Raw genomic sequence first — 12,500 nt, 5'->3', positions numbered from 1 at the left:
TTGGAGAAGAAAATATAGTGTTTAAAAAAAAAAAAAGTTTTTGTAAGGTTTTATGCAAATGTTGTAATATCACAACGTAGGGTCAATCGGGTAGCAGAATTTCCTATAGGCCATTTTTACTCATTGTCAGAATAACATGGCAAATGTATATATACTTCATTAAAACAACATAAGGGTTAATTTATATGGTTATGGTTTATTATTTGGCCTCAGAACAGTATACATTATGAATAATATTTGGCCTCAGAACAGTATACATTATGAATAATAACATCAATGTAAGCCATATTTTTAAGAATTGTGATTTTATTAAAAGAACAACAAAATGAAAACAATACATACAATAAATGTACTAAAGAAACCTAATTACCTAATTACTCCGCAAAATGTAACAGGCACCCCCCTCTCATACTCCAAGTGACTGCAAATCACTTTGAACACCATTTACAATCAATTGCTTACGCTTATTTGCAGTGATAGTCCCAGAAACAGTTCCTGTGACCTGAAATACACAGACGAACATCACACTTGTGGCATAGTAAGTTGGTGTACCCTGAACAGCCACCATTCCTGCAGCGCCCTCTCTGTGTCTTTCGTGGGAGATGGCCAACTTGGTCCTGGCACACATCCGATGGCAGGTGTTGACGTGGTGCCTTGGGTGGAGCGCGGTTTGGACTCTCTTTCAGTTGTCTCTTCTGAGCTGAAGTGTTTGGCCGGTTGGGGCGGCTGAATGTTTGCATCTACTGGGCAGTTAGTGGGTTCACTGGGTGGTTGGTTTTCTTTTGACTCCTCTCCACAGGCCTCTTCATCTGACTCTTCATCAGTTTCAGTGAAGTCGATATCCACATCACTCTCTACATTCAGTACCATATCCAGTGCATCTTGTATCTTGTATCTTGCAATGAAGCGAGGCTCTCTCCTTGCTTGTGGCATTCTGAAATGAACATAAAGAAATAACTTTAGTACATTAGTAGTGTTTACACATCTCACTGCAGTACACATTTCACAAGTAACACAATACTGTCTGGCCAACCTATTGTGCTTTGCTTATCCTCACAAAGGGATGATGGTCCTAAGTGGGCAACCCCCACCAGTCCTCACATGAACAATGATGATGGTCCTATGTGTGCAACCCCCACATGAACAATTACCACATGGAATCCTCCAGGAACTAACTTAAACCAACTAAAACATGATTACAAACAGAAGTAGGAACTGATCTGTTGAAAGTGATTACTAAAACATTGTAAGCAATTACATTGTATGCAGTATATTTGTCTTTGAGTACAATTGGTTACAAATATTATTGGAAATTAGAAATTAAAGTAAAAATGCACATATAGCCTACACTATATATATATTTAGGTATGCAATGTGGGGAAAATACACATATAACTGTATAAATGTATTGTGAAAACTATAAGACTCCCCTTAGCCAGGTATGTAAACTAACAGTACCACCTGGATATTTGCTACCACACTGCCCCACCGTTGTAAAATAGCAACCTCTATAAAACATCCTCTAATTTACATTTGGGGGATATGTTTGACAATAATAACATATGTACATGTTCTAGACATTCTAATGATCACCCAAAAAAATATTACAGGCATTTTACTTACTTCTTTGTGAGGAATTCCGTCCAGTGAAAAAGAGAGTTGTTGCTCCGTCAACAATTTTGAAGTTGTGATGTGTCCTGGCCCTGTGGGGGGTACTTATATGCAAATATCCTGGCCAATAGCATTGCAAGACTAAACAATAGGATCCAATGATGATGTTTAGGTGAAAAAAGAACAAGAAAACAAAACATTTATACCCTTTTTTTTTATAAAATACAAATGTTGTAATATTACAACCGTGGGTCTTACAGGGTTAAATGCTCCTGCTCAGCCCACACTGTTGCCTGGGCTCTTCTTCCATCCCACCGCAGCTGAATCCTAACAATATGTAACTGGAGTTGTATTTGCGCACTGTTTTGCGCCGTTTCTGGATTGTTGTGGATACAACATCGGGCCCACTGATGCTGGGCGGGGAGGGGGAGCCTATCTAAAATACCTTAAATGTCAATGTCAACTTTGACCATTTAATTTGTTCAATTGTCACTCTTGCCTTATTTAGACATGATGATGCTGCTGCTGCCATGATCTCACTCACTACGCATTTCTGATAGAAGCCGGCAGTTCTGCGTGGTTTGGGGGCAGACTTAAGGCAGGACTGAACCATTTTATGAAAATCGAAGGGGGAGGAGGGGGGATGTTTTTTTTTGCCAAAATACAATACAAATAAAAATAAACCATTAGTTTTATTAGTACATTGTGAATAAATATTATATTAATGACGATAGGTTAATAATTTAATACTGCAAAAATTCCAGTCTTCAATTTTTTTTAGGGCACCTGTCAGGGCCCCTGTCAGTCAAGGGCCCTTGGAATCGTCCACGGTTTCCTATACAATACTGTGCCACTGTGCGCTGCTGACGGAGCCACTAGCAGCACATGTGGCACTCGGTTCAGCGCTGCTAACGCTATTAGCTTTATCACTGGAAGGCGTTTTGGCTGCAAACCGCTCTTGCGCTTCTGGCTTGTGCGCTTGTGCTCGTTTCACTGACCTGTCCTCCTCGTTCACTTGTTGAACTTCATTGCTGCGGGACTCCTCCACAGGTCTCTTCCAGTTTGTTTTCAGCCAATTTTGCAACATGCCTGCTTTCTTGTAATCAATAGCTTCTTGCTTGTAACGTTAGTGTACGCGCAACAGGTAGGCGTGTCCGTCAGAAACGTCAGAAACAATTTTTTATTTTGTTCCTAAATCTAAAAACAACAATGTGGAAGTTATTTTAAACATCATTTAAATTCTCAAGCTTATTTTCATTAATAGTAGCCTGGTATTTTGATAGTATTACTGTAGGCGACATGTTTTAAAGTTGGGTTTATTTCACATAAAAAAACATTGAGATTCCAGGGATCCCTCCAAGTACCACCAGCAGGGCGCGCAAGTACCACCGGTGGTAGGCGTACCATAGGTTGAGAATGACTGCTCTACAGGCTAAACAGATAAGTGCAGATACCTCACACCCTCTACAGCAGACCTGTGCAACTGGCGGCCCGCAGGGCTGGATTTGCAAAAAAAAAATCTTCTTTTTACAGTGCACCTGAACACAACATGCAAGAAACCCGCTGAATAAGTGTCCAAATGTTCATGTCATTCTGGCCAATACTCCACTTCTGTTATAGCATTTCAGTCTGAAATATGGAATATCTTTCAATAATCTTTATTACTAAAAGGCTAAAAGTAATCTCATGTGTAGAACAGTAATGTTCTACATTGAAGTAAAAATGTAAATAATTAACTTGTTGGTTTTGGATTTATTTAGCTTCAAGAGTGCATTTTTGTTTGTGTGACCCTCAACACAGGCTTTGAGAATCCCGGGCCACTTACTGATACTTATGCTTAAATTAACCCACTCAAATTCTGGTTTATTTCAAGAAAAACATTTTTGCTAGTGGAAATTCTAATTGGCTGGTAACTTTAAAATCTAGCAGCCATATTGGCAGGTGGTCAAAAAAGTTAATTTCAAGCCCTGCAGGGAGAGAAGGTGGTGACATAGGAGTGAGTGAGAAAATGATCAAATATTGGTGTTTAAGACTGAATAATGACATCACAACTGTTAATTTAAAATTAGTTATTCCTCTAAATCTGACTTCAAATGCCTCAAATTGCTGAACTGCAATTTTGCGCGATCTGTGTGTGAAAGAGCCTTATCTATCTCTGATGACTGTGAATCTGACAACAGTATACAATAAATATAGATGCATAAAGGAGACAGAGTGTGCAACGCATTTTTCTACTTAAGTTCACTCCCAGTGGTCGGCACCTTACCACAACCTTTGGTGTGCGACTGTGTGTTACTTTTCCTTTGATGTGAATCTGACAACAGCATCTGAAATAAATACCTTTTATCAGTAGACTGCTGTCCATCGTTGAAGTTCAAAGGGTGAGACATAGACCGGTCACTCCTCATGGACACACAGCTGGGCTCAGGGGAGTCTGCTCTCTCCTGCTGCATCCTGAGAGAAACACATTATGGACATTTATTGTGAAGGTATGTGTGTCTTTAAGAAGAAGACAATTTCATGTTTTTCATTCTTGTTTATGTTCCAGGGCCAAATAATATGGTATCTGCTGAAACCATAACTGACAACTTCAGTGTTGTGCTGTCCCATTCAGCAGATCAACCGTTTGTGCGTCTTGCAGATTTTATTACACAGCCTTCAACTAACCTGAGGATTTTTATTGTGAAGAGAAAGAGAACAGATATACAGCCACGATTTTTGAGAGAGAAGAGAAGAAGAGACGAAACGAGTGAAACAGAGCAGAGCTGTGTGTGTGTGTGTGTGTGTGTGTGTGTGTGTGTGTGTGTGTGTGTGTGTGTGTGTGTGTGTGTGTGTGTGTGTGTGTGTGTCTGCTCTCTCCTGCTGCATCCTGAGAGAAACAGACAAAAGAAAGGCAGTAAAAATAAGAGCAATGTTATATTGTTAATATCTTAATCTCTTCTGAGGGATTTGTTCTTTATAATGCTTTGTTAATGATAACATTATGTTGACTTACCTTGTTTTAGAAGGTGGTTGTCTTTTAATCCATACACCAGGTTTATCCATAAACCAGCCACTCTTCATGGAAAGACAGCTGGCCTCAGGAGAGTCTGCTCTCTGCTGCTGCATCCTGAGAGAAACACATTATGGACATTGTGAAGGTACTCATTCACGAAATGAGTGAAACAGAGCAGAGCAGAGCTGTGTGTGTGTGTGTGTGTGTGTGTGTGTGTGTGTGTGTGTGTGTGTGTGTGTGTGTGTGTGTGTGTGTGTGTGTGTGTGTGTGTGTGTGTGTGTGGCGTCTAGACTGGCCAGTGGAGCGTGAGGCAGGACTACATCCCTCAAAAGTTGTATCGCCCTATGACCTATGCCTGTCGGACTATACCCCATTGACTATGAATGGAGCACGGAGGGTCAATGCGAGCGTCAGATTGTGTCTGAATGAGCCCTAAATCATCTGTTTCGAGAATCTACTCAACCTCCTACAAGTTGCTTATAAATGGCACAGGGGGACAGAGGACACGCCTCTCACTATGATGGACCAATAGCCAGACACCTACAACAATCAAAAGCATTTTGAATTTGGATTCTAACACTATGCAAATTGACACATTTAGAACGTCTTTTTTAAGATGAACAGAGAATGGTGGCCTCAGAGAGATTTTACTATTTTACTATTCAGATGAACTTGTGTTACAGTGGGGCGCCACAAGGCTGTGTGTTGCCACCATTTCTGTTTTGCGCTTACACCAATGAAATTACTGTTCAGAATCAGAATCAGTTTTGATTTGATGTGAAATGTTGAAATATGCTGATGATATGGTCTTGTTTGACTTCTCCTGGAAGACAATACCACACATGAGGATGCTTACTCCAGCCAGGTCACTATACTGTACTGCAGGATGCTTACTCCAGCCAGGTCACTATACTGTACTGCAAGATGCTTACTCCAGCCAGGTCACTATACTGTACTGCAGGATGCTCACTCCAGCCAGGTCACTGTACTGCAGGATGCTTACTCCAGCCAGGTCACTATACCATACTGCAGGATGCTTACTCCAGCCAGGTCACTGTACTGCAGGATGCTTACTCCAGCCAGGTCACTATACTATACTGCAGGATGCTTACTCCAGCCAGGTCACTGTACTGCAGGATGCTTACTCCAGCCAGGTCACTATACTATACTGCAGGATGCTTACTCCAGCCAGGTCACTATACTGCAGGATGCTTACTCCAGCCAAGTCACTATACTGTACTGTAGGATGCTTACTCCAGCCAGGTCACTATACTGTACTGTAGGATGCTTACTCCAGCCAGGTCACTGTACTGTAGGATGCTTACTCCAGCCAGGTCACTATACTGTACTGTAGGATGCTTACTCCAGCCAGGTCACTGTACTGCAAGATGCTTACTCCAGCCAGGTCAAATACTGCAGGATGCTTACTCCAGCCAGGTCACTATACGGTAGGATGCTTACTCCAGCCAGGTCACTATACTGTACTGCAGGATGCTTACTCCAGCCAGGTCACTATACTGCAGGACTGGTGTCGGGGAAGTGATCTGGAAATGAATGTGGCCAAAACAAAATAACTCATAATACAAATAAAACTACGGGGGACCAGTATCACTCATGTCATACTCAATAACCAGCCTGTAGAACAAGTCCAACACAAGTACCTAGGCACAGTTATTGCAATTCACAGAAACAACTGCAATATATTTGACACAGAAAGGCTAAACAGATAAGTGCAGATACCTCACACCCTCTACAGGCTAAACAGATAAGTGCAGATACCTCACGCCCTCTACAGGCTAAACAGATAAGTGCAGATACCTCACACCCTCTACAGCAGAGGTTCTCAAATGTTTTTCAGCCAAGGACCCCTTATAAGATAGAAAATATACCGGGGACCCCCTCATTCTGATTTGTGATTTCGGGCTCAGCTTGTTTCTATGCTAACGTGCTTGACATTCAAATTGATAGTTTTGTCAGATGAGAATGTAATCCATGAATCCCCCCCCCCCTTCCTGAAAACTTTTCGCGGACCCCCTGGCAAAGTGCCATGGACCCCCATTTGAGAACCACTGCTCTACAGCATACATGGGCAAAATGCGGCCCCACCTGAGATTGAGAGTGAGAGATTTGGAGCCTGACCATAGATTGTAGGTACAGAGGGGCTGTCTGGTGTACTGCCCTGTAGGCCAGAACCAGTTTTTTGAATTTAATGCGTGCCGAGATGGGAAGCCAGTGAAGGTCCCGGAAGAGGGGAGTGACATGAGAGAATTTGGGTTGGTTGAATACCAGACGGGCTGCAGCGTTCTGAATGAGCTGAAGCGGTCGGATGGCTGCAGCAGGTAGCCCAGCCAGAAGAACATTGCAGTAGTCCAGGCGAGAGATGACAAGTGCCTGGACCAGGAGTTGTGTTGCTTCCCTTGTGAGAAACGGACAGATTTTGCGGATGTTGTACAGGGAGAACCTACAGGAGCGGGCAGTTGCTGCGATGTAGGCTGAGTTGGACAGCTGGTTGTCAAGGATCACTCCAAGGTTCTTAGCTGTTTGAGAGGGAAATACAGTGGTGTGCTAATGCTAACAGACTAATGATGTCACTGCTGAGCTGTAATGATGTCACTGCTGAGCTCGAATGATGTCATGGAGAGAGATCCTCATCTTACCTCTTAGCTTTGGTCGGGCTGTCATGTTCCCCAGACAGAGACAGCCGCTCCTCTCTCTCCTCAGACTCACTCATGGTAGAGCCAACACCTTTACACACACACACACACACACACACACACACACACACACACACACACACACACACACACACACACACACACACACAGTTAGCTGGACTCTAGACCGCTGGACCGCTTCGTGTAGGTGGCGCTGTTGGCGCCGCTCACCAAACGTCTGGGAGCTGAGACTAGCTGGACTCAATCATTACAACAAGCTTTCAAGATATAGCTGCTTTGAGTAAAGTTGTGGACCAGTGATGTCATTCATGCACAAATTCAATCACTGGTCCACAACTTTACTCAATATAAAGAGAAAAGACAAGGTACAGTATTTGTAGCCTACATGTGTAATAGTGATATTATTGACCAAATTATAACCTGTTCAAAAAATATGACAAATGAATTAAATTTGTATTATAGTTAAATAAATTAAATCAAACAAAACGAAAGTCAAATAACTGTATACTTAAATAACTAATAACGTAAGAAAAAAAATCCAGTGAGAGGAGTGTGACTGACAGCCAGTCATCCAACCATGACAATGCCATTTCCAGCTTGCTCTCACACAGGCATGTGCACAGATAGACCCCCAGGTGGTGCCAAAACCCTCCTTTTAACCTCTGACTGATAAGTGCCCTTTTTACAAGACACGTCCAGCGGCCGACATTACTATATTTCAGAGGCTGTAGCAGACTCATTTATAAAGCTATAGTGACGATACTGATATCATTATGAAACTAGAAGACTGTTTATAAAGCTATAGTGAAGATACTGATATCATTATGAAACTAGAAGACTGTTTATAAAGCTATAGTGAAGATACTGATATCATTATGAAACTAGAAGACTGTTTATAAAGCTATAGTGAAGATACTGATATCATTATGAAACTAGAAGACTGTTTATAAAGCTATAGTGAAGATACTGATATCATGAAACTAGAAGATGTTTATAAAGCTATAGTGAAGATACTGATATCATTATGAAACTAGAAGACTGTTTATAAAGCTATAGTGACGATACTGATATCATTATGAAACTAGAAGACTGTTTATAAAGCTATAGTGAAGATACTGATATCATTATGAAACTAGAAGACTGTTTATAAAGCTATAGTGAAGATACTGATATCATTATGAAACTAGAAGACTGTTTATAAAGCTATAGTGAAGATACTGATATCATTATGAAACTAGAAGACTGTTTATAAAGCTATAGTGAAGATACTGATATCATGAAACTAGAAGATGTTTATAAAGCTATAGTGAAGATACTGATATCATGAAACTAGAAGATGTTTATAAAGCTATAGTGAAGATACTGATATCATTATGAAACTAGAAGACTGTTTATAAAGCTATAGTGAAGATACTGATATAATTATGAAACTAGAAGACTGTTTATAAAGCTATAGTGAAGATACTGATATAATTATGAAACTAGAAGATGTTTATAAAGCTATAGTGAAGATACTGATATAATTATGAAACTAGAAGACTGTTTATAAAGCTATAGTGAAGATACTGATATAATTATGAAACTAGAAGACTGTTTATAAAGCTATAGTGAAGATACTGATATCATTATGAAACTAGAAGACTGTTTATAAAGCTATAGTGAAGATACTGAAATCATTATGAAACTAGAAGACAGTTTATAAAGCTATAGTGAAGATACTGATATCATGAAACTAGAAGAACGGACCGGATGCATCCATTGGTACCAACCGTCATGCTAACTTGTAATGTGTTACCTATTAGGGTTTGTCTGATGATGGTTAAATGGTTCCTGCTGGCTGTACAACAAATGGATCCTCAGGGATAATAAAGATTTGAACGTTTGAACCTTGAAGCATCTGATATGAAGACGGACAAGGAAGTCCAAAGAACGAATCCACCGAACCTGATGAAGATGTGAACTTTACACCACAGGAAGTTTGTTTTTCAAGTTGAACAAATTCGCCATGGAAGTTCAGATGAGAATAAACACATTGTTGCTTACATGTTTCTGTCTGTGTTGAGCCTGTTCTTTAGCAATAAGTTCATGTAAATCTGTGGTCTTTATTGCCAGTACATTTATATTTTTTTAACATGTTTTTTTTTTACATGTAGGGGAGCACTTCAAGTGTGGTCACCCAGGGGCACCTCACTGTGTTAATCTGAGACTGTATGTTATGTTTTTATAAATAAATAATTATGAGAGAGGTGCCCTTTTTCGGTTGTTGAGCACCTGCCCCCCAAAATGTCTGTGCACATCACTACACTTGCATACCGGATAACTTTACACAGACACTTGAAAAAGTTGAACAAGTTAATATTTTATATTTTATATTTAATATTTAAACAGACACTGCTGGAATTATATAGAAGAAGATACGTGAGTTTCAGTGAGCTTTGCACAGAAACAGCCAGTAGAAAGTTTGTTTTACTTTTATGCTTTATGAGCCTGTACTTTTTACTTGAGTCAACAAGTTGAATCAGTAGCCTACTTCTACTTGTACCTCTTTTTTTAAACAAGTAGCCTAACTGTACTATAACTAAGTAAAGAATGTGTGTACTTTTCTCATCTCTGGTTCTGTGAACATTTGATATGAGGGTGCGGCCTCAGAACTTCAGGAAGTAAGAAGTCTAGTCACTCTAGCCTGTGTGTGCGACAGGCAACCGCTCTAACATGAGGCCAGAAACCACAGATCAGCTGATGTAGTTCTACTGTTCGTCCATTAGATGGAGACATTACCCACATCATCTACAGGGAACTAACCAGCAGAGCAGCACACAGACATGTACAGATGCATACAGGAGAAATTCAGATCACTTTAAAATGCAGTCACAGAGCGAGAATAAGAGAGTAAATGTCTCTGTCTGACATCACATCACATCACAGCTGTAATATCTTTTTCTTTTTTTCTTTAATATTTAACCAGGTAAGTCATTAAGAACAAATTCTTATTTACAATGGCGACCTGGCAGAAGGCACAGCCTTTTGAGGGATAGGGGGTAGGGGATAAAATAAATACAAAGTTACTTTGAACAAATTAAAACACAAGTTAAAACACAGTTAAAACATGGCAAGACAGACAGAGCAAACAAAACAAAACAGTCGGAGCAGACAGGCATGGGAGAAGTACTAGTTCAGGGAGCAGTTGCAGGTGTCAGTGAATATGTCCATGATAGAGTCCTTGAAAGCTGACTTGGAGATGAAATTGACCAGTTTTAGTCTTTTTTGTAAGCCATTCCAGTATGTGGGCACGGCAGAATGAAATGACGAATGACCGATTATAGAATGAGTTTTGGGGATTTTCAACAGGATGAGGTTAGCAGAATGGGTGTTGTAGGCAGGTGTAATTTGCAGCAAACTACACAGGTAGTGACAGACCAAGGATGGCCAGTTTACAGAGGAATATAAAGTGCAGTGGTGAGTTCTGAAAGGGGCATTTGTAGTGAAACGGATGGCAGAGTGATAGATAACATCAAGCTTCTGCAGAGTAGTTTTGCAGGCAGATCGAAAAATGGTGTCACCATAGTCTAACATGGGAAGAACTGTCATTTTAACCAGGGTGAGTCTAGCAGAGAGAGTAAATGAAGAGCACATTCGATAGAGAAAGCCACTTTTTGATTTGACCTCAAACCAGTCTCTTACTGAGGTGGAGCATGTGACAGGAAGTTCCTCTTCCATTTTATTATAGAAAGAGATTTTACTGTCTTGTGATAACAGTTTTACTTTGCACTTCATGTTGTTATTTATTCTACTTAACATATTGCTTCATGTTGTAATTTGCTTCCTCAGCTCTTAGGCCTTAGTTGAAAACAGGAAGTCAGTGTTACATTAAAATAGAGTTTCCACAATATTGTTGATGAAGCATCATGACTGAACACGTTCCCCGGCCGTGCTGCTCGCAGCCCAGCCCCAGAAGTGACCCTACTACTGTACTCTGTATATATACTCATGCAGAACTAGGGTCACATAGCGTAGCCATAGGCAATATGGGGGAACGGCTGTTCAAAACGCTCTCCTACCCGTCTCCGACGTCCGATTGCAGATCCGAAGATATGATAGTCCTCCTACGGAAGCCAGTAATTTAGCCGGGGTAGTTAAAATGATACTGCTGCGTGAAACAACTGTTTAAAAGCAGTCTTTCCACTGCTATATATATATATATACGGAGTACAGTAGTAGGGTCACTTCTGGGGCTACTTGCAGCCCAGCTTCTATCAGCTGAGATGGCTGGTCTCAGTTCCTCAACAAAAATCTGATTTCCAAATAACCGTTATTTTGATAAACTGAGCACACAAGGGGAATCTAAATGGTTACTTTGACTACTTTTTACTTAAGAAATGGTCAAAAAGCCTCGTGTTAGCATCACCACTAGGCTCGATTAGCATCACTGTCTGCTAGTGAGAGTAAAACAGAACAAGGTTTTTCCCTCAAATCTGCAGGCAGAAACCAACACAGCTAATTACTAACTACTTTACACTTTATATATGAACATGAAAACACATGCATGTTGGAAAACCATTAGAAGAGTGACACATTGTTTCTGCCCGTTTTGGGCCTAAACATCACAGACAAACAGCCACACCTTTAACAGCTGAGTTGTAGATTTCCCCCCTGTCCTAGTTTAAATAACAGCTAATGGCAGGCAGTAACTTTCATTAAAGATCTGCTGATAAGAGTCAGGAAAGTAAAACAAACTGGAAACTTGCAATAAACAGTTGTTACAATACCTTCAGCCGGAGAAAGTTATCTGCGTCACACTGAACAAGGAAATGAACCAACCCAGAAGGGGAGGAGGCTTCCTCTCAAGTTCCTCTTTTTACCACATGGAGCACGTAGGTCTTGTCATCGCTTTTTCAGCTCAGTCAGTCATGTCATAGGTACGGAAAGGACCCTTTTCACTCTCGGGGACGCTGGATGAGTTTCACTCTCGTTTCCCGAAGGGGTGGTGTGTTTCAATACGCCTGACCCCACCCGCTTGGGACGCAGCGTCATTACAATGGACGCACACACACACACACACACACACACACACACACACACACACACACACACACACACACACTGCAGCAGCACAGCAGCTACCAAGGCCAGGGCTGAAAGAAAACCACTATTAATCAGCCACAAATGAGGCAGACATTACAAACAAACGTCAACTTCTGAGTTTAATGTTGATACAAAGG

General features: G+C 40.8%; 1 protein-coding gene across 1 annotated transcript in view; it reads right to left on the bottom strand.

Annotated features, from left to right (window-relative positions):
* The window catches only part of LOC310775921 (NLR family CARD domain-containing protein 3-like), an 88,377-nt gene extending 76,300 nt beyond the window's left edge, over positions 1–12,077 (bottom strand). Inside the window, exons 1-2 of the mRNA XM_083636043.1 lie at positions 12,048–12,077; positions 7,264–7,351 (exon numbers count right to left, since the gene is read on the bottom strand). Of these exons, the coding sequence (XP_083492169.1) occupies positions 7,264–7,337 (74 nt within the window). The 5' untranslated portion in view covers positions 7,338–7,351; positions 12,048–12,077. The remainder of the gene's footprint in view (positions 1–7,263; positions 7,352–12,047) is intronic.
* Positions 12,078–12,500: the final 423 nt, after the last annotated feature.

Source organism: Poromitra crassiceps, assembly GCF_964638095.1.
Source record: "Poromitra crassiceps genome assembly, chromosome: 4".
Taxonomy (NCBI): Eukaryota; Metazoa; Chordata; class Actinopteri; order Beryciformes; family Melamphaidae; genus Poromitra; species Poromitra crassiceps.
The sequence above is the reverse complement of the archived record's forward strand: the minus strand, read 5'-3'. Positions and strand labels throughout refer to the sequence as shown.